This window comes from Ahaetulla prasina, chromosome 3 (genome assembly GCF_028640845.1).
Source record: "Ahaetulla prasina isolate Xishuangbanna chromosome 3, ASM2864084v1, whole genome shotgun sequence".
Classification (NCBI taxonomy): Eukaryota; Metazoa; Chordata; class Lepidosauria; order Squamata; family Colubridae; genus Ahaetulla; species Ahaetulla prasina.
This window is the reverse complement of record NC_080541.1, coordinates 110,844,943-110,868,263: the sequence shown is the minus strand read 5'-3', so window position 1 is coordinate 110,868,263 and position 23,321 is coordinate 110,844,943. Positions and strand designations below refer to the sequence as shown.

At 39.4% G+C, this 23,321-nt stretch overlaps 1 protein-coding gene across 1 annotated transcript in view; it reads right to left on the bottom strand.

Moving 5' to 3' along the window:
* Positions 1–3,143: 3,143 nt before the first annotated feature.
* The window catches only part of LOC131194992 (protocadherin-16-like), a 120,836-nt gene continuing 100,658 nt past the window's right edge, over positions 3,144–23,321 (bottom strand). Inside the window, exon 4 of the mRNA XM_058176619.1 lies at positions 3,144–4,628. Coding sequence (XP_058032602.1) covers positions 4,509–4,628 — 120 coding nt within the window. The 3' untranslated portion in view covers positions 3,144–4,508. The remainder of the gene's footprint in view (positions 4,629–23,321) is intronic.

Genomic DNA, 23,321 nt, shown 5'->3' with positions numbered 1-23,321 from the left:
TAAAATTTGCAAAGTAAAACAAAATCTCAGCTTAAAAGGAAAAAAAATAGTATCTCAGCTGAGAACACACAAAAAAGTCAGCTTGTTAGTATATAAAAAAAGAACACACACACACACACACACACACATATGATATAAAAAGTTAATACAAGGTAGCTCAGGAAAATCCACAAAATATTTAAAAGTATTAGAAATTTTAAAATATTGTAAAAAAACATTGCAATCTCTGACTATTTGTAATCCACAAAAGAAAGTAGAATGATAATTGCTGTTCAGGATAATAATGTGATATTTACGATCTAGTTAATAAAAATTTATGATCCGGCTGTAAAACTTAACAATAGTTGTAACTTTTTAAAATGTTCACTCAGTTTCTCAGGATCATTCAATATATTTAAACAAAATTGTATTCCATCCATTCATGATTATTTAGTTAGTAAAGACTGGAATCTTTTAAATCCTTATAAATATGCAGAGAGAAAAATAAAATAAAATAAAGCATCCTTGTAACAGATCTGTACTTCTTTCATTAGAGAAAGAAAGAGGAAAAAAGAACACCCATGCAATCATCTCTGTATGTAATTCATTTTGCAATTATGTCTAAGTAAGTATACTCTGTTAATGGTAAAAACTACTGTATGCAGTCAATATTGAAGAAAAATAATTCAGTCTGTTGGGAGGAAATGGTCAGCAGTTGGGTTTTTCCAGCTGGGATACCGTAAATGGCACTTGAAGAACAAATTAACAAGGAAACAAGCTGCCGGAAAGAAGACTTTTAATGACAAAGGACGAAGATGAGTGACATTCAGCAAGGTTCCCCCCTGCCCCCCCCCCCGGGCTAGCTAGAAAGACAGGTTTCCAGACGTGAGTTTTTATACCTTTTAGTTCAAAAATTGTGATGTTTAATCCTGTGTCTATTGGTGGGATAATTTTTCTATACAGCCTTGCTCAGGAGTGAAAAGGTTAATATTTGCTCCTGTAAAGTTGGTTTCTGTGTGTTTTGTTTTAATCCTGTCAATCTTAATTGTTTTAGCTACAGCCCCCCACCCCGGGCTATTTCCTTTGCTTTTTTGTTTCTGAGGCTTCAATTCTGTTTTTTTAGACTGTTAAAAAAATGGCTATTTTTTATTGTGTCTTCTTCCCTCATCTGGGCCTTCCTTCTATATAAATTTTTTTTTGTCAATGCTGAAAAACTTTGTCAATGCTGGTATTTTCTCAATGTCATCAGGAGAACAAAGGAACTGTATTCTGATTACAAGTAGAACTCACCAGAATTTGGAATTTTGCATCCAAATAAATGTCTGATTTTCAAGATTTCTCTTCTCTCCAAGTCCGGTCTTTTCCTCCATTCACTTTCCCCATGGCCCTGTGGTTGCAATTCTGTGAATGTTTTTTTTAAAGGTTTTAATCAGATTATTCATGAGAGTCCCACTTCTGCATGTCTGCTCTCTCCAGCAGTTTGAAGGCAATACTGTCTGAAGGGCTCAAGGTTGACTCAGTTGTCCATCATTCAGACCAGAGGTGGGTTTCAGCAGGTTCTGACCAGTTCTGAAGAACCAGTAGTAAAATTTTGAGTAGTACAGAGAACTGGTAGTAAAAATTCTGGCTGGCCCCACCCCATCTATTCTCTGCCTCCCAATACCCAGCTGATTGGGAGGAAATAGGGATTTTGCAGTAACCTTCCTCTGGAGTGGGGTGGGAATGGAGTTTTTACAGTATCCTTCCCCTGCCACACCCACCAAGCCACGCCCACCAAGCCATGCCACACCCACCATGCCACACTCACAGAACCGGTAGTAAAAATTTTTGAAACCACCACTGATTCAAAGGTCTGTGAAATGAGGACTCAGATTGTTGAGGGCAATATGCAAATAATGCTTACATTTGAAACCACACAGCGTGTGCTGTAAAGTGCTATCAGGAGGTATATAAGCCTAAAAGCTATTTCTATTTCTATCTTGCAGAAGATGCAGAAGAAAATTTCCTTAATTGTCTACCCCTCATTCCTGAATTTATCAATATTCAGGACTTAAATTAAAACCAAATAAGCTACTGTAGAACTTTAGCACTCACCCCTCTCCTAGAAGAATGAAATATTTTGAGATATATTATAAAATGCAGAATATTATATTTCCCTAAGGGAGAAACATGCTCTTGGAAAGCAGCCCCCATCTTTCTTAATAGCCCCAGCAAGACAGACAGCCTATCAACAAAACAAAAGATGTTCAGTTCCAAGATGATGGGATTATCCTTCAAGGCAAAGCCATTCCGCCACAATAGCTATTGCACAACAAGCCCCTTCATTGCATCAGCAAGCTTCAACCAAGCCTGGGACTCAAGACAGCCTACAAAGTGGGCTGTCTTGAGCTGTCATATGCTATGATCCCTGCATAGCCCCATGGGAGTCTGACAGCAGCCAATAAAATACATTTCTTCCACAGGAACAGAAAGCTCAAGGGCATGGTCCAAGAGAGGGTATAAATAACCCTCTCTCTTTACTCCATGTGTTCAGCTGCACCAGGACTTCAAACTCATGTGGTCCTGTACATCAATAAACCAATTTCCTATCAGCCTCCATGTTTCCAGTGTCTCTCTCCCTACTTGGAACTGAACCCAGGTGGATATTTCTTCCAACACTATGATGACAATATGAAAAGAAAACATTGGTTTTGTTTTCACATTATATTGATACTATTTTTTAATTTTTGATTTTTGACTTGCAAAAAAAAAATCTGTTTTAGGCTAAAATAATTTCAAAATTTGAAAAAAATGATTTTAAAAAGTCTTAAAAAATCATTAAAAAATTCTGTCTTCGAAGAGATATATGTCTTTTGGTAATCTAAGAGTCTGAGACGGAAGAAATACAATTCTTCTACTAATGGAACATCAAAAAACCCTAAACAAAGATGAATGGATAGCAATCTGCAACCTCTGATACCTCGGTGTTCCTGCTTGAGAATACACTTTGAATCCCAAAATCATTGAATCACAGGTAGCATGATCTGAATGCTGGTTGGTGGAAGGCAACAGTGGAACAAAGCTATGTTGTTCCTTTCTGTCCTGTGAATATGTACTACTGACACCATGATGGTGATGATAGCTTCAATGTCAAGATTTGAATTCACATATTAATTCCATTTAAAGAATTTACAAACCAATTTTATTAATTTTGAGCATACAAATACAATATTAAAATCTGGCTTACAATATGTATATAGTATTTTTATTTCGACTTTACATAGTGATACAGTGCATAAATCAAAATGGGTGTACTATATTCTACATCCTTTAAAGCATTTATATATATTTTTTGCTGATTCCAGTTGTTTCCGCATTGCATCCTTCACTGTCTAATCTGCTACATTAATATACTACTTGCTTTTTCATCCACAGATACAAATCTCTTTACAATTGTGATTTTTGTGATTGTTTGAACACAATACTACTAGCAAAACACAAAATGTACAGACATCTCATTCAGCTATGTAAGCACAAAACTAGAAAATTATATTAAAACATAGGATTTTTAAAAAAGTAGTCCTTAATAGAAGCCCTTTCTTATGGATTTACTACTGAATTACTCTCTTTTTTTTGCTATAGGATGTACTATCAATATTAGTGTTAAAACTCATTTACTTACTCTTGGAATATTTTTGATCACCATAAGTGAATATAACTTAAAGGGCAGCAAGGAGTAAGGGAGCTTATGTGGTCCTCTTGACTATAATGTCACTGAGGGCACAGCGCTCTTTTCAAATTGTGCATAGTTCATTCCACTTTTTCCAAAGGAGAATTAGTTACCTTGCAGTATATTATGTATGTATGCATGCATGTATGTGTGTATGAATGTACAATATGTAATACTGTACACTTGATAGAAATAAAGAATAATTGTTGATTACTGAAATTCCATTTTGCATGTAGACATGCACGTGTAGTGTTTGGGTATTGTGAAAATCACTATTTCAAGCCTAACCTCAGATAACGATGTAACTGAGAACTTAGATACACTGAGGATATAATGTGCACCATTATTAGGAAAATCGTTCTCTTTTTTCCTAACAAAGCATACCTAATCACTTGTGTTATCAGAAATGTAAATAGATACATTTTATGATTTAAATTAATAAATGTCCAAAGAATTAATATAACTATTTAAAATATTTTATGGAGAGCAGCATAATCTCATAAATCATAAATCAAAGAAGAATCATAATGATAAACATGTAGCTGGGTCTCCTAGGTCAAAAAAAGCAGTAGCCTATTGTAAAATTCTACCACGCAGAAATAACAAATCAGTTATATATTAGGTAAAATGTATGCATATAATCCATTTGTATATTATTCCACACAAATACAGTCAAAGTGAATGGAACAGCATAAGGGCATTCTTGTTATTTTCAATCTGGCTTGTTTAAAAGAGTTTTCAAAGTTAGTCTCTGATGTTCTTTTATACAAAGGACCCATTCTTTTCAGGCTAGAGGATTCTTGCCTGTATCTTCTGACATCTAGTGATAGGAAAGCCAGTCGCTTTGACCAGAGTTCATATTTGCACCTATTGCTTGATTTGCAGTACAACTTGGGCCTCCAGATTTAGCAGCAGGATCTTCAGACAGAGGAACTTTGCCCTGCAAATTGTAAAAGGAAGCATTGTAATTTTTCAATACTGAACTATATTTGAATAGCTACTTTCAGTGTATTATATTGCAGTATGAAGCATACTTATAAGATGCCTTGCCTAGCATATGAGTCCAAAAACACCAGGTTTAAACTCTTTATGTGGATATTCTCTCTCTCTCTCTCTCTCTCCTCCTCCCTCCCTCCCTCTCTAACCTATTGGCACATTTAACTTGAGTCCAACCAGAAGAAGAAACAAAGAGAGGTTTAAAATATTGTCGATTATTTTCAATTTTCTAAATGATAATAAATTGTTCAGAACATTAACAATCTACTTGTACTGCTTCAAAATACTGGTATTCTTTATCATATTATGAAATATTATATATATATATATATATATATATATATATATATATATATATATATATATATATATATATATATATATATATATATATATATATATATATATATATATGTTTTCTGAGGTATCCGCGGGTGTTTGTATGTAGATCTTTGGTTATTCGGGTTTTCTGCCATGTAAAATTGGAAGTGTCTTGGCGGCCGACGAAGTCTCATTCGTCATCTTCAGGCTTCAGCTTCGTGCTTCTGGGAGCAATGTGACTGCAGCTGTTTCTTCCTTTTAACTGCTAGTGGGGTTTGAACTGATTGGGTGGGAGCTTGGCTGTGCTCTGATTGGATGTGGTTTTGGTGCTCTGATTGGCTGGGGTGTGTCCTCTTTGGGTGGGGGCTTGGTTGTGCTCAGATTAGTCTGAGCTGCAGGATTTGAGCTGGTGAGCTGCATAGCTGTTGTTTGGCTTCGTGTTCGTGGTGGTGCTACATCTTCATAGTGGGTGTCAGTCTGCTGCATGTATGGATTGGAGGGTTTGAAATGGTTAATGTTGCAGCTGCGGTCTGGCTTCTGGTCCTGGTCATGCTTCATGATCAGTGTGGGTTTGGTCTGCTTTCTGGGTGGATGTGTGGTGGTGACATCCTGTGTGGACCTCGTGAGTGTGGGTCTGGTGTCATTCCTCTTGTTAGGGACACGTTTGTCAATAAGGGCAGGTTTCCAAATGGCTGGTAGGCGGGAGGTATCATCTCGTTTGTTCATGCTGTGTGGGCGTTTTTCTATCTCGATGGCTTCTCTGATTATTCTGTTGTTAAAGTGTTCAGTTTTGGCGATAGTTCTGGTCTTTTTAAAGTCAATATCGTGTCCTGTGGCTTTAAGGTGTTGGACCAGGGAAGAAGTTGGTTCCTCTTTTTTGACTGACTCAGTCAAAAAATAGGAACCAACTTCTTCCCTGGTCCAACACTTTAAAGTCACAGGACACGATATTGACTTTAAAAAGACCAGAACTATCGCCAAAACTGAACACTTTAACAACAGAATAATCAGAGAAGCCATCGAGATAGAAAAACACCCACACAGCATGAACAAACGAGATGATACCTCCCGCCTACCAGCCATTTGGAAACCTGCCCTTATTGACAAACGTGTCCCTAACAAGAGGAATGACACCAGACCCACACTCACGAGGTCCACACAGGATGTCACCACCACACATCCACCCAGAAAGCAGACCCAAACCCACACTGATCATGAAGCACGACCAAGGACCAGAAGCCAGACCGCAGCTGCAACATTAACCATTTCAAACCCTTCCAATCCATACATGCAGCAGACTGACACCCACTATGAAGATGTAGCACGACCACGAACACGAAGCCAAACAACAGCTATGCAGCTCACCAGCTCAAATCCCCCTGCAGCTCAGACTAATCTGAGCACAACCAAGCCCCCACCCAAAGAGGACACACCCCCAGCCAATCAAAGCACCAAAAAAACCACATCCAATCAGAGCACAGCCAAGCTCCCACCCAATCAGTTCAAACCCCCACTAGCAGTTAAAAAGGAAGAAACAGCTGCAGTCACACATTGCTCCCAGAAGCACAAAGCTGAAGCCTGAAGATGATTTAATGAGACTTCACGAAACGCCGCCAAGACACATCCAATTTTACGCGGGAGAAAACCCCAATATCCAAACATCTATATATATATATATATATATATATATATATATATATATATATATATATATATATATATATATATATATATATATATATATATATATATATATATATATATATATATATATATATAATATTATATTTCCATCCCTCCATCTCATATTAACCTATTGTCACGTTTAACTTGAGCCCAATGAGAAGAAGAAAGAAAGAGAGTTATAACTGATGGTACAAGACTAAGCAAACCCATATTCTAGGAAGTGACTAAGGAAAATGTCTGAGCACTCAGAAGCAACTGGGGAGCACTACGATGGATCACTCCATTCTATTCTGATTTAGTATTTGGATCAGTAGACAGTAAAAAAAACACTCCATGTTTTGAATGATTTATGTTTAAAAGATTTGTATATAAAAAAAGCTGTAAAATTAATTGCAAGTTACACTAATGTATGAAAATTACAAGTGAAATAGCAAGGAAGTGGAAGGAAAATACCTGCAGCCTATTCTACAGGAAGCAGGTGGCAAAGCATAGATGGCACTGTGGGAAGTCTCCCCCTGCACCAAGAATAAAATATTTTGGGAAATATTTAAAAAGGCAGGATAAAATATTTCGCCTAAAAGAGAAATGAAAAATTCATAAGGGAGGCAGAAACTAAACCGTTTCCCTGACCCAAGGAGAAACTGAGGTGGCCAGCATTTCAAAATGCAGATTTTGTAATCCATTAGTAATCTTAGATGGATCCAAGATGGCACCGGCGAAAGCGAAGGCTGCCTCGGTGAAATGTTTCTTTATTTTTAATTATTCTCTGCGACTCACTACGGATTTCTTACTCACAAGACTATCTGCTATAAATTAAGCAATATTTCTTTAAGGAGCAGTTTTCTGTGATCTCACCCCACCCCACCCCCCATCTTTACAAATGCGGAGGAGATTCTAACACAGGAAGAAGCAATGTAGCCATGGATTACCAAAAAAACCAAATGGCAGAAGTGGAGAAAGAGAGGTAAACGGGTGGGAATTCTAATCAAGCTAAGAAATAGGAGAAATAAAACTCCTCTGGCTTCAATTTTCCGAACCAACGTACATTCACTTGCTAATAAGATAGATGAAATACTCCTTTTAAACAGATACAATTCTGATTTTTTACAATTCAGCAGTCCTATGCTTCTCTGAAACCTGGTTAAATGAATCAATTGAAGATAGCAGACTGCATATCCCAGGGTTTTAGATTCAACAATCAGACAGAATTGCAGAAACATCTGGTAAAAGAAGGGAGGAGGCTTATGCTTATATATCACCAACAGCTGGTCTCAGGATATAACTATAATATACAAATTCTGTGACGAAAACCTAGAGACATTAATTATCAATTGCAAACCATACTATTCGCCTTCTAAATTTTCCTCATTTCTTCTAATTGCTGCTTATGTCCCACCACATGACTGTGTAAACAAGGCATTATGAACTCTAGCTGACCAGATTATGGAGGCTGATTCACTGGCCATTATTACGAGAGATCTAAACAAAGCAAACTTAAGGAAAGAGCTACCAAAATACTCTCAGCATATCAATTGTCCCACTAGAGGCAAGAATACTTTAGACCATTGCTACACAACAGTAAAATATGCTTATCAATCTTTACTACGAGGAACTGTAGGACACTCTGATCATTGCATGATTCACCTTGTACCTGCTTACAGGCAAAGACTTAAAACCACAAAACCAACAATTAAATCAATGAAGACCTGGACTGAGGAGGCAATGTTAAAACTATAGGCTTGCTTTTACTGCACTGATTGGAATATTTTTTAAAGATACCTCTGCAGACCTGGACGAATTCACAGATACTGTATTTCAGCTTCTGTGAAGATTTATGTGTACCGACAAAGATACACAATATACAGTAACAACAAACCTTGGTTCACAGCTAAACTTAAGCAGCTACGTTGTTCCAAAGAGGAAACCTACAGAAAAGGTGATAAAATTCTGTACAATCAGGCCAGAAATGTATTAACAAAGGAGATCAGAGCAGCAAAACCAAGCTACTCTGAAAAGCTAAAGAATCAGTTCTTAACAAATGAACCAGCAAACGTGGAAAACTCTTAAATATATCACCAGCTATGGCAAACCTCCTGAAGGCTGAAGGAAATCAACAACTGGCAGATGACCTGAACATGTTTTATTGCAGGTTTGAAAGAAAACTACAGCCACCTATCTCCACAACCCCCATCTCAGACACACCAACAACAGCCAAGCCTCCTACAACTGACCCTATCCCATTGAGTTCACAACTCCTAGTGATCATAGAAAAAGAAGTGCAAGACCTATTTCACAGACAAAAGCCAGGAAAAGCTCCAGGCCCAGACAAGATAACTCCTTCTGCTTAAAAGTCTGTGCTGACCAATTGGCCCCCATCTTCTTGCTTCAAATGCTCTACTATCATCTCAGTGCTGAAGAAGCCCACCATCAAGGAATTGAATGTTGTGGCTCCAGCCCCCCCTCCCGGGCCTGGCCCCCTGCCAGAAAGTGACTCAGAGAGTGAGGAGGAAGGGCCGTCGAGGCTCCCTTCTGCAGGGCCAGCCTCTCTGGCTCAGCTCCAAGGAGCTAGAGGCAGGCCAGGTGGAGGAGGTGACAAGGCCTCTGTCTCCCGTATTTCCCCCCGCCCAGGCAACGCTTTCAGACCCAGCTGTGGACAATCAGTCCTGGTTAGATCCCAGGTTTCGTAGACAAGAGAGGCGGGAACAACAAAAGAAGGGGTGGGGCAGGCCTAGAGAGTGCTGAGTCATGGAGCCACACCCCACAGGGTATAAAAGCAGGAGGGGCTGCTCTACTACTTCGTGACGGACAAAACAAACAGACTGGAGAAAACTTGAGCTGAACTATTTGACTGAGCATTTGGCCTGGATTGCTGTTTGTTCCTGACTTCCTGGTTGCTCTGGTAACGAGCTTCTGTGATGCCGGCATCAGGGAAGATAAAGAAAACCTTGGCAGACGTTCGCTGGTCTGCTGCCAGAGCTGATAGCTGCCGTGGACTAAATTGCTGGCTAATTGAGTCAGTTCACGTGTCTCCCGGACTGGGGGGGGGGACAGAATATTGAATGACTACAGACCAGTTGCTCTAACATCTGTACTCATGAAAACCTTTTATAGGCTAGTGCTGTCTGACTTGAAGACCATCACAGATCTGCTGTTAGACCCCTTGCAATTTGCATACTGAGCAAATAGATCAACAGATGGTGCTGTTAATATGGTTCTGCACTACATCCTACAACATCTTGAATCTCCAAAGACCTATGCAAGGGTCCTCTTTGTAGACTTTAGTTCAGCATTCAATACCATTTATTTATTTATTTTATTAATTAATTAATTTATTATTTATTTATTTTTCGTGTTTTTATACCGCCCTATCTCCCTAGGGACTCAGGGCGGTTTACAGGCAGATAAAAAATACATATAAATACAAAATAAAACATCAATTAAAAAACTTATTCCAAATAGCCGAATAATTAAAAATAACAATATACATAATAAAACCCATTAAAACCAGTTTAAATTTAAAATCTAAAATCTAGTCCAGTCCTGCGCAGATGAATAGATGAGTTTTAAGCTCGCGGCGAAAGGTTTGGAGGTCCGGAAGTTTATATACCGCTCTTCTCCCAAAGGACTCAGGGTGGTTCACAGCCCAAATAAAACAGAGTTACAAAAATTAAAAACATTTTAAAAATCTAAATTCAAATTAGGCCGAAATGAATAAAACAGTGATAAAACCAAAATAAAAACCCACATTTAAAATACGTTAGGCCAGTCCTGCGCAATAAAACAAGAAGGTCTTAAGCTCACTTCGGAAGGTCCGGAGGTCAGGGAGTTGATGCATCCCCGGAGGCAGCTCATTCCAGAGGGCAGGTGCCTCCACGGAGAAGGCCCTCCCCCTGGGTGTCACCAATCGACATTGTTTGATTGACGGTACCCTGAGGAGGCCCTCCCTATGGGAGCACACAGGTCACTGGGAGGCTATTGGTGGCAGCAGGCGGTCCCGTAAATAACCCGGTCCTAAGCCATGGAGTGCTTTAAAGATGGTAACCAACACTTTGAATTGCACCTGGAAGACCACCGGAAGACAGTGCAGCTTGCACAGGAGAGGTGTTACATGGGAGCTTCGAGTCACTCCCTCTATTACTCGCGCAGCCGCATTCTGGACCAGTTGGAGCCTCCGGGTGCTCTTCAAGGGGAGCCTCATGTAGAGACTGTTACAGTAGTCCAGGCGGGAAGTGACGAGGGTATGAGTGACCATGCATAGGGAATCCCAGTCTAGGAAGGCATATCAGGCGAACCTGATGAAAAGCTCCCCTGGCGACAACCGTTATATGATCTTCTAAAGATAGCCGTACATCCAGGAGAACACCTAAGTTGCGAACCCTTTCCATAGGGGCCAATGACTCACCCCCAACAGTCAGCGATGGTATCAGCTGGCTGTACCGGGATGCCGGCATCCACAGCCACTCAGTCTTGGAAGGGTTGAGTCAAAGCCTATTCTTCCCCATCCAGACCCGCACGGCCTCCAGACACCAGGACATCACTTCAACGGCCTCGTTGGGGTGGGTCAGGGTGGAAATGTACAGCTGAGTATCATCAGGGTACAGATGACATTGCACCCCGAAACCACGGATGATCTCACCCAGCGGCTTCATGTAGATGTTGAACAGAAGAGGCGAGACAACCAACCCCTGTGGCACCCCGCACATGAGGTGCCTCGCGGCCGATCTCTGCCCTCCTTCCAACACCGTCTGCGACCGGTCAGAAAGATAGGAGGAGAACCACCGATAAACGGTGCCCCCCACTCCTAAACCCTGCAGCCGACGCAGCAAGATACCATGGTTGATGGTATCGAAAGCCGCTGAGAGATCTAATAGGACCAGGGCAGAGGAACAACCCCTGTCCCAAGCCCTCCAGAGATCATCAACCAATGCGACCAATGCCGTCTCTGTGCTGTACCCAGGCCGGAAACTGGACTGGAATGGGTCAAGATAGACAGTTTCATCCAGGTACTGGGGGAGCTGATGCGCCACCACACTCTCAACAACCTTCGCCACAAAGCGAAGATTGGAGACTGGACGATAATTCGATAAAACAGCTGGATCGAGGGAGGGCTTCTTGAGGAGGGGCCTCACCACCGCCTCTTTCAAGGTGGTAGGGAAGACACCCTCTGTCAAAGAAGCGTTGACAATTCCCTGAAGCCAGCCTCATGTACCCTCCTGTGTGGCCAGTATCAACCAGGAGGGACATGGGTCCAATAAACATGTGGTCGCATTCAGCCTCCTCAGTATCCTGTCCATGTCCTCGGGAGCCACAGTATCGAACTCTTCACAGATGACATCCTCAAGATCTACCTCCGTCACCCCACCCGAATCTATGCAATCTGAGTCCAGCCCATCCCGGATCTGAGCAACTTTATCATGCAGATATTGTCCGAAATCCTCAGCACGCCCTTGCAAGGGATCCTCCCGAGCTCCCTGATGAAGGAGGGAGCGGGTCATCCTAAACAGGGCGGCTGGACGGTTATCTGCTGATGCAATAAGAGTGGAAAAATACTCACATTTTGCCACTCTTATCGTCACTAGGTAGGTCTGAATATGAGACCTTACCAGTGTTCGATCAGATTCAGAACGGCTGGCCCTCCAACCACTCTCTAGGTGTCTTTTTCAGTGCTTCATCTCTCTCAGCTCCTCAAAGTACCAAGGTGCTATTCGAGATTGGCGCCAGGTCAGAGCCCGCAAAGGCACGACGCGGTCCAAAGCCCCCGCTGCCGCCCTTTCCCAGGCGGCAACTATCATCATTCCAGACACTCTTATAACTAACCAGCTACAGGTACCTGAACAGACTTGTAAGTGGATCACAAGCTTCTTAACAAACAGGAAGCAGCAAGTGAAGCTAAGCAGAATCACATTAGATACCTGTACAATTAGCACAGGGCCCCCCAATGCTGTGTGCTCTCCCCAGTTCTCTTCTCTCTGTATACCAATGACTGCATCTCTAAAGATCCATCTGTTAAACTACTGAAGTTCACAGATGACACAACAGTGATTGGTCTCATTCGAGACAATGAAGAATCCACAAACAGATGGGAGGTTGAATGACTAGCCTCGTGGTGCAACTAGAACAATCTGGAATTGAACACACTCAAAACCGTAGAAATGGTGGTAGACTTTAGGAGAAACCCTTCCATTCTTCCATCTCTCACAATACTAGACAACACAGTATCAACAGTAGAAACCCTCAAATTTCTAGGTTCTACCATATTGCAAGATCTAAAATGGACAGCTAACATCAAAAACGTCATCAAAAAAGCACAACAAAGGGATTCAACCAGAAGTGTTGCGGCGAGACGGACACGCCAAGCTCTGCAAATTTTTGGGATGAAAGGTCTTTGGACCAGAACTGTGCTGCAGGCATGGTGAAGAAGGAGTGGCACCTTGGAAGACTGAGGGGAACCGGCAAGTTCCTCGAAGGTTTAAGGAAAGGTCTTCAACTCAGCGGCAGGGGCAGGGGCTATGGCAGCCATCATTAAGCTGGGGCAACCGGACCAAGTTTTTGAGCAGGAGCGGTGATTTGGATGGAATATTGAAGCTGGGTGAGTGATTACCAACTCACAAGAAAATACTTTAATTTGACATTTGAAAAAAAAATTGGCAGTGGGATAGCAGATAAACTAAGAAGGATCATAAACACAGTAAAATAAAAGAAACGGAAGCATATAATCAAAGACCCGAAAGAATTTTGTCTTTTAAAATTGAAGTGGAGACCCCTCAAAAAGAAAGAAAAATAAGGAAACCCTTAAATAAAGTTGGAAAATTTGGAGACTTTTAAAGCCTGTTGCTAGAATATAAAAAGGGGGAAAAAATGGAGGATTTGAAATTACAACGTGGTGAAACTTCTCTGATTTTTTTCTTCCTCTATGAATTGGAACTAATTAAACTGGGACATAGATTTTGAATGGAACTAATTGGGACAAGTTAAAAGTTAAAGCAAAACTCCAAGAAGATACCTATACATGCAAAACTACCAAAATCCTTTTTTGAAATGATGGAAGACTTTGAGTTTAGAGATATATGGAGGTTACGGAACCCAGATGAGAGAGATTTTACTTTTTTTTCCGATAGGCACCAATCTTTCTCACGTATTGATTTTATTTTAATTTCTAATGACTTGCTTTCTAGGGTGAAGAAAATGAAGATATTTCCGAGGTGTTTAACTGACCATAGCCCAGTATGGATGGAATTATTACAAGGGAAAAAAGGTGGTAGAACATGGAGGTTGAATGAAAATCTGTTTAGATATGAGGATAATGTAAATCATTGTAAGAAACAGTTGAAAGAATTTTTTGATTTTAATATGCACAAAGGGACACCTATAGGAATTGTGTGGGAGGCGAGTAAAGCTTTTATTAGAGGTATATTGATATACTTGGACAATAGGCAGAGGAATAATAAACAAAGGCAGCGTAGGTACTTGGAAGAAGAAATTCAAAGGAAGCAACAGTTATTAATTCAAAACCCACAAGATCACAAACTTAAAGAGGCTATAAAAATATTACAGAGTCAATTCAATACGTTAATGGCAGACCAGGTGGCAACGAATATACAATATGCTAAACATAATACCTTTTGTAATGCAAATAAACCTGGGAGATGGTTGGCATATAACTTAAGGAAAAAACAGAAAGCACGTGTCATACAAAAAATAGAATATAAAGGCAAAGAGATATATCAACAGGATAAAATTAAAAAGGCATTGTCAGAATTTTACACTGCTCTATATGCAAAAGACAAAATATTGAATAGGGACATTTATGATTATTTGAAAGATTATAAGGTTAATACTTTAACATTAGAACAGAGGGAGGAGCTGAATAGGCGGATAGCTACTGGAGAAATAGTGGAGGCAATTAAACAATTAAAAATGGGGAAAACCCCTGGTACAGATGGTCTTACAGCAACTTATTATAAAAAATTACAGGATGAAATATTAGGCCCACTTAAAGAATTATTTAATCAGATACAACTAGGAGTGGGAATACCCCCGTCATGGAAAACATCTTTTATTTCACTGATACCAAAAGAGGAGCAAGATTGCTCTAAACCCGGTAACTACAGGCCGATTTCACTTTTAAATAATGATTATAAGATTTTTGTAAAAATAATAGCAAATAGATTAATGTTAGTTTTACAACAAAGAATTCATACTGATCAATCTGGTTTTATAAAAGGGAGGCAGATGAGGAATAATGTTAGACAGATTATTAATATATTGGAATATTTGGAAAAGAAGAATACTTCAGCAGCACTTATTTTTTTAGATGCAGAGAAAGCCTTTGATCGATTGCATTGGGATTTTTTATTTAAATTAATAGAGAAAATGCAATTTGGAGATTGTTTTGTTAGAATAATTAAAGCGATTTATGGAGAGCAAACAGCTCAGATTATAATAAATGTGTCGTGTCCCACTCCTCCGCTGACGGCCGGGTCAGGGAAATCCAAATCAGGCTTGCCTCTGCAGCTCTGCCCAAAGTCCTAGCAAAGTCCTCAGAGCAGGCAGGAGACCAGTAAGTGACTTCAGCAAGATAAGTTCGACTTTGCCTGACTCAGAGACTGCCAGAAAGCAGATCCTTTATATAGGCCATGGGGTGTGGCTCCATGACTCAGCACTCATTAAGGCCTGCCCCTCCCTTCCTTCTGTTGCCTCCGCCTATCCAATCTTCTGATGCGAGGGTCACTCCAATCAGCTGTTGGAAGTAAACTTTCCTCAGGCTCACATGCTGTGGAGGGGGAGGGGTCTAGCTGCTCCGTTTGCCTGGGCATGGAGCCAGGGCTGGGGCCGGGGGGTGCTCCCTCCTCTGCAGCCTGCTTGGGCATGGAGCCAGGGCTGGGACCGGGAGGTGCCCCCTCCTCTGCAGCTTGTCTGGGCATGGAGCCAGGACTGGGGCTGGGAGGCATACATTCCTCCGTGTTCGGGAGCAGATAAGCAGACCCCGGCTGCGGTGAGAGCAGACAAGACACAACAAAATGGTAGTTTGACAGAAGTTATTAAGATTGCGAAAGGAACGAGACAGGGATGTCCCTTATCACCACTATTGTTTGTTTTGACTCTGGAACCATTATTAGATAAAATACGAGAATTAACGAAAATAGAGGGAATTAAGATTAGACAATATGAGTACAAAGTTAGAGCTTTTGCAGATGATGTAGTGGTTACTTTAACAAATCCTATAAATTCAAGTAGATTTTTGTTGGAAGTAATTGATAAATATGGAAAGGTATCAGGATTTAAAATAAATCAGAATAAAACAAAAGTGATAATCAAAAATATGTCTATACAACAGAAACAAAAACTAGAGGAAATGACAGGATTTGAGGTGGTAAAAAAGGTTAAATACTTAGGGGTTTATATTAGCTCATCGAACAAGAAACTTTATAAGAATAATTATGACTTGCTATGGCAAAAAGTTCAGAATGATATGAGTGTCTGGAAAAAATTGCAGTTGTCGCTATTGGGAAGGATTGCAGCTATTAAAATGAATGTGTTACCTAGATTTTTGTTTCTGTTCCAGATGATACCAATAATTAAAAAAGATAAAAATTTGGAGGATTGGCAGATTGGGATTAATAAATTTATATGGCAGGGTAAAAAGGCGAGGGTTAAAATGAAAATAATACAGGACTCACGGGAAAGAGGTGGCTTAAAAATGCCTAATTTTAAACTATATTATGAAGCAGTAGCCCTTTCAGTAATAAGTGACTGGTTTAATTTAACGGAGGAAAGAATTTTGAATATAGAAGGTTATGACTTGCTATATGGATGGCATGCGTTTATTTTATGAAAAAAAGGTGGATAGGGCTTTTAAGAGAAGTGCTCTTTTGCGGGTCTGGAAAAAATATTCTTATAAATTAGATTACAAGATTCCTATATGGGCGAGCCCCAGACATGCAATAGAGAATATAAATATAGAACAGAAACAGGAGATGATTACTTATAAAGAACTTTTGTATTCTGAAGGAGGTAGATTGCAATTAAAACCATTACAGGTATTAAATGAAGAAGGGAGGAATTATACTTGGTTTCAATATGGGCAAATAAGTGCTAGATGGAAGGAAGATCAAAAAATTGGTATAATGCAAAGGGAGGAAAATTTAATAAAGCAAATTAGAAATCAGACCCAGGAGCATATAAAGAGATTGTATAATGTGTTGCTTGAAATAGATTCGGAAAAGGATTTGGTAAAGGACTGTATGATAAAATGGGCACAGACTATTCAGGAACCAATAATGTTGGAAACATGGGAGAAAATCTGGGTTAGAAATGTTAAGTTTACACAAGCACAGAACTTAAGGGAAAATTTTTATAAGATGTTTTATAGATGGCACTTAGATCCCAAAAAATTATCATGTATGTATCCTAATATCCAAGCAAAATGTTGGAGGTGTGATTGTGATGACGCTACATATTTGCATATTTGGTGGACTTGCAAGAAAATTAAGGCCTTTTGGATAAGAATTTGGTGGATTATTCAAAATGTACTGAAGAAGAAGATAAAGTTCCTGCCACAATTTTTCCTTTTGGGAATTATAACGGATTGTACAGGGATTGAGACTAAACTGATTCTGAATTCAATAACAGCAGCAAGACTGTTGATTGGACAATACTGGAAGAAAGAAGAGGTACCTACAATAGAAGAATGGATACTGAAAGTCATTAATTTGGCTGAGATGGCTAAAATCTCAGCTTTTTTAAAAGACAATATGCAGGAAAGATATTTAATTGAATGGAAAAAATGGATTGATTATCTACAAAACAGATATCAGATTAAGAAATATCAGATTGCCTTTGAATAATTAGGAAGTTATTTTATGTAATGGGGAGGGGTTGGGAGATGAAAAGCTTTGGATGAGGTTAATTGGATTGGAAGGAAAATTTTATTCTATGTTTGGTTTATGTATAACAATACCTTGTGATTGACCCGGGAAGCCGGGGAAGGAGGCGGAAGGGGTTTTCTGGGAGGAGGGGAAAAAGGGGAAATGTTTTTGTTTTTTTAAAACTTTTTCAATAAAAAAAAAAGTTAAAGCAAAACAAAGCTTGTGTAAACTTAAGCAAAAGAAACAAAATGGATACCTTCGTTAATTGTTGATTAGAAGTGTGGATTGGAAAGAGACACCCTCAGGTGGAAGAGAAAACTACATTGACTAACATTTATTTGGGAAAATTCCTCTGCTTTTTTTTTTTAATTTACATTTAAATTCGTCAGCTTCCGGACCTTCGGACCTTCCGCCGCGAGCTTAAAACACACTTATTTATTTGTGCGGGACTGAGTTAGATTTTAAATTTATGGGTTTTAAATTGGGTTTTAGTTTTATATTTTTAATCATAATTTTAACTATCGGGCTTTTAGAATAAGTTTTTTAATTGTTTTTATGTTGTATTTATGTATTTATATGTTTTTTAAGTGCCTGTTAACCGCCCCGAGTCCTTCGGGAGATAGGGCGGTATATAAATATGATTAAATAAATAAATAAATAAATAAATAAATTTATATCCCGCCCTTCTCCGAAACTCAGGGCGGCTTACAGTGTGTAAGGCAATAGTCTCATTCTATTTGTATATTTACAAAGTCAACTTATTGCCCCCCCAACAATCTGGGTCCTCATTTTACCTACCTTATAAAGGATGGAAGGCTGAGTCAACCTTGGGCCTGGTGGGACTAGAACCTGCAGTAATTGCAGGCAGCTGTGTTTTAATAACAGGCTTCTTACAGCCTGAGCCACACCGCGGCCCTGGAGAGATAAGGCTGGTGAGAACCAAAAGGGAGGATTTTGCCAGCAAGCTATTTGCCTTTGATAATAAAACAAGAAATACAACCCCGAAAATAAAGAATGGTGCAGGGAATAATTGAAATGATGAAAAAGATGCATATGACTTTAAAGCAAGAAATAAAAGAAATAATTACAAGACCTTATGGAAAGCAGGAACCAGAAGAATTAAGAGCTGCACTCTTAATTGTATGCTATAATTAACTTATAGCATACAAAGAAACCATGAAGCAAGAGAGGGTGTTGGAAGACAAAGGAAAAAATATTGCTGATGAATTATTAAATGATTGTGAAACTTTAAATGAGTTTAAGGGGAGAGGTGAAGGGATACATAAAAAAGGACAAAATAAAAAGGGAAATAACACAAAGAAGTTAGATTATATTGGGAGTGGCAGCAATAAAAAAGAAATTTTTAAAAGGGGGAGGAGGAGACCAAATGGGAAAACATTGAAAACAAGAAGGGTAAAAAAAATGACGGGAAGAAGAGACAAGGAAAGAAAGAAGGGAAAGAAAAAAATATAAAGTCAAAGGATCATCTAGAGATCAGTAGAGAAAAACTAAAAATGGCGGAAGGGAAGAAAAGGAGACTGGATAGAAATACAAGACAAGCAAAGAGAGTAAAGAATTTTAAGAGGAAAAAAGAAAAGAAGAGGAGAAAGAGAAAAAAGGGGAAAATAAAAAGAACTGAAATAAATCATGGGTTGAAATATTAAGGAGATTTGAAGTATATAAATATTGAGATTCTTTAAAATAAGAAAAAATATTTGAAGATTATTATGGATGTATTAATGAAAATGTAGATGTTAATATGAAGAAAAATTGAGTTCTTGTTTTTTATTTTCTTTTTTGGATTATGGTTAACCCTTTATAAATTGTCATTGAAATATAAAGATATGATTGCTGTTGATGTTAAGTAGAATATAGAAAAGAATATAATTAGTAAATGGGAATATAAGGGTTTAACATAAATGGGAGCAGAAAAAAGGTGTGAAAAGGATAATTTGATAAAAGATTAAAATTGGGGGTGGAGGGTAAGACTAGACTTTTAAGAGAAATGCAAATAGGGAAATAAAAATGAGAAAAAATATATTCCAACATGTAAGTGTTGGAAAAGACCTAACTGGATGTGATCATGTACCTGGCCGATATTTTGTTCAAAAAAGGTGTATTGTGTGTTGTTGTTTGTGTGTAAAAAAAAAAACTTTACCAAAAAAAAAGCACAACAAAGGATGTTCTTTCTGCACCAACTCAGAAAGTTCAAACTGCTCAAGGAGCTGCTGATCCAGTTCTACAGATAAATTATTGAATCTGTCATCTGCACCTCTATAGCTGTCTCGTTTGGTTCAGCAACCCAACAAGACAAACACAGACTTCAGAAGATAACTAGAACTGCAGAAAAAACAATTGCTACTAACCTGCCTTCCATTGAGGACCTGTAGACTGCATGAGTCAAAAAGAGGGCCGTGAAAATATTTACAGACTCCTCACATCCTGGACATAAACTGTTTCAACTCCTACCCTCAAAATGATGCTATAGAGCACTGCACACCAGAACAACTAGACACAAGAAGAGTTTTTTCCTGAATGCCATCACTCTGCTAAACAAATAATTCCCTCAATACTGTCAAATTATTTACTAAATCTGCACTACTATTAATCTTCTCATCATTCCCATCACCTATCTCCTTCCACTTATGACTGTATGACTGTAACTTTGTTGCTTGTATCCTTACGATTTAGATTGATATTGATTGTTTCCTGATTGCTTATTTGTATCCTATGACTATCATTAAGTGTTCTCCTTATGATTCTTGATGAAGGTATCTTTTCTTTTATGTACACTGAGAACGTATGCACCAAGACAAATTCCTTGTGTGTCCAATCACACTTGGCCAATAAAATTCAATTCAATTCAGAAATACTGGGTCAAGACAGAAACTCAGACTAACAACAAACAAAATTAGCTCAGACAAACATCTAGGATTTGCATTTCCTCTTTTGCCTATAGAGCCAGTTATGACCTCTACATAACCCCATAGGAATTCAGAAGGTATAAAAACCCACCCACTTTAAACTCCATTTTGTCAGCTGCCTCAGAACCCTGGTGGTTCTGCTTCATCAATAAATGAATCCTCTTTCCAATCAGCTTCCAGCCTCCATTTTATTTCCAGCGTCTTTCTCCCTGCTTGGAACTGAACCAGATGGATTTTCTTTCTGCCCAGCTCACTACCTCTATCAGTCTGTATTTTAGTAATACTTGTATTTTTTTGTTTGTTTGTTTACATTTATACCCCGCCCTTCTCCGAAGACTCAGGGCGGCTTACAGTGTATAAGGCAATAGTCTCATTCTATTTGTATATTTTTACAAAGTCAACTTATTGCCCCCCCAACAATCTGGGTCCTCATTTTACCTACCTTATAAAGGATGGAAGGCTGAGTCAACCTTGGGCCGGGCTTGAACCTGCAGTAATTGCAGGCTTTGTGTTCTTAATAACAGGCTTTACCAGCCTGCGCTATTCACCGGCCCTAATTAATTAATTAATTAATTTTAAATTAATGAATTAATTAATAAATTAATGAATATAGGTAGATTAACATGAGAAAAAATGAAAGAGAAGATGAAATCATAGTGGAGAAAAGATAAATGGAACAAAAATATGTGAAAGAAAAAGGAGCATCAGCTAAAATATTTTAAAAATAGGTATTTTACAATTTAGCAAAAATAAGGAATGCAAGTCAGCATTAACAAAACAGTTTTCTCACCTGTTTCTTTTCAGCAATATTTACAACCTGCTCAGAAGTATCCTTGATGCCTGAAAAAATCCTAGAGTTCCCTGGGACATTGACATCTCCCGCCGAAAAGACCGGAAAGAGGGGCCTGAGAAATCGGAACTCACTACTTAAGGATCCACCAGTCAAACAAACATCATAACGGTAAGTCCTGGAAAGCGACCCATTCTGTGAATCAGAACAGTTCTCTGGAGTATCAGCACTGGCAGGTGGGAAGTGAGGAACAGCTGCACTAAAATGGTTTTGGGGATCTTTCTTGAGGATTTTGACCACAATAAACATAACAATACAGACCAAGAACACAAAGGATACTGCAGCCAAGCAGATCACCAAATACTTGGTCAAGGTTTTATCTTCTTCCGGTTCTTGCACACTGACATCCACCCTCCTTAGGAAGGGATCTGAAAAGCCATCCACAAGAAGAACATTAAGCAATGCCGTGCTGGTCTGTGGAGGAAGACCATTGTCTCTGACCAGTATCACCAGCCTCTGCTTGTTTGCGTCTCGCTCATTCAGGGCTCTCCTGGTTTTCACTTCCCCATTTTGTGCTCCTATGCTGAAAAGGGCTGGGTCCGTGGCCTTCAGCAATTCATAGGAAAGCCAAGAGTTTTGGCCAGAATCTGCATCCACTGCAACCACCTTGGTGACCAGATAGCCGGCCTCGGCTGATTTGGGAAGCAGCTCATTGCATGGGGATGTGTTGTTCTGGAGGGGATACAGGAAGAAGGGAGCGTTGTCGTTCTCATCTATGATGTGGATTCGGACCATCACTTCTGAGCTCAGGGAAGGAGAACCACCATCAGATGCCCTCACAGTAACACTGAAGCCTCTTATCTGCTCATAGTCCAGGGATCGGAGGGCATACATGTTTCCAGTTTCAGAATTGATTGAGATGTAAGAGGGCACAAGGCCATCACTCTTCCCAGACAAAAGTGAGAAAGTCACTTTAGCATTCAGCTTTGTGTCCAGATCCAGAGCATGGACTGAGCCGATGAGCAAGCCTGGAATATTATTCTCCCTGATCTGCATGTCATATGAAGACTTTTCAAAAAGGGGAGGGTTATCATTGACATCGGAGATCTGAACATTAATCAGTCTTGTTGAAGTGAGCCTAGGAGATCCCCAGTCAATGGCAGTGATGGTGATGTTGTATTCAGTGACCGTCTCTCTGTCTAGGGGACTTTGGAGCACAAGCTGATAAAAGTTGTTTGTGGTGGCTTTCAGCACAAAAGGGAGATTCATCTGCACGGAGCAGACCGTTTTGCTGTTGTCTCCAGAGTCTTGGTCTCTCACACTGAAGAGGGCCACCATTGTGTCTGGGGGAGAGTCTTCCTTTAAAGCGTTGGTCAGAGATATGATGGACACTTCTGGGGGGTTGTCATTCTCATCTTCAACCTCTATCAGTAAACTGCAGTGCCCTGAAAGACCCCCTCCATCTGTTGCTCTGATGTTCATGTTATAGCTTTTCTCTTTTTCATAATCAATCTGTCCCCAAACAGTTATTTCACCAGTAATTTCATTTAAATAAAACAAATTGTTTATTCTTTCTAAGACTCGATGGAATGAGTAGAGTATTTGTGCATTTGAACCCAAATCCAGATCTGTAGCTTCCACCTTAATCACAAGAGTGTCCTTAGGAAGATTCTCCTTTATCCTTGCCTTAAATTCAGACTTACTAAACAGAGGAAAGTTATCATTACTATCCAGAACATTAATATTAATTTGAACTGTGCCAGTTTTCTTGGGAACTCCTCCATCAATAGCCATTAGAAACAATTCAAGGTGTGGCATCCTCTCCCTGTCTAGTGACGTCTCCAGAACAAGATCTACATAATGGTTTCCATCTTTATTCCTTTGCACTTCAAGCCGAAAATGGTCATTGGGACTCAGAATATAGTTGTGGATGCTATTTTCTCCCAAGTCCTCATCCTGTGCTGATTCCAAGGGGAATGTTGTAGTTTCAGGAACATTCTCAGGAATGTCCAACAGCACTTCGTTTTTCCAAAATTTGGGTGCATTGT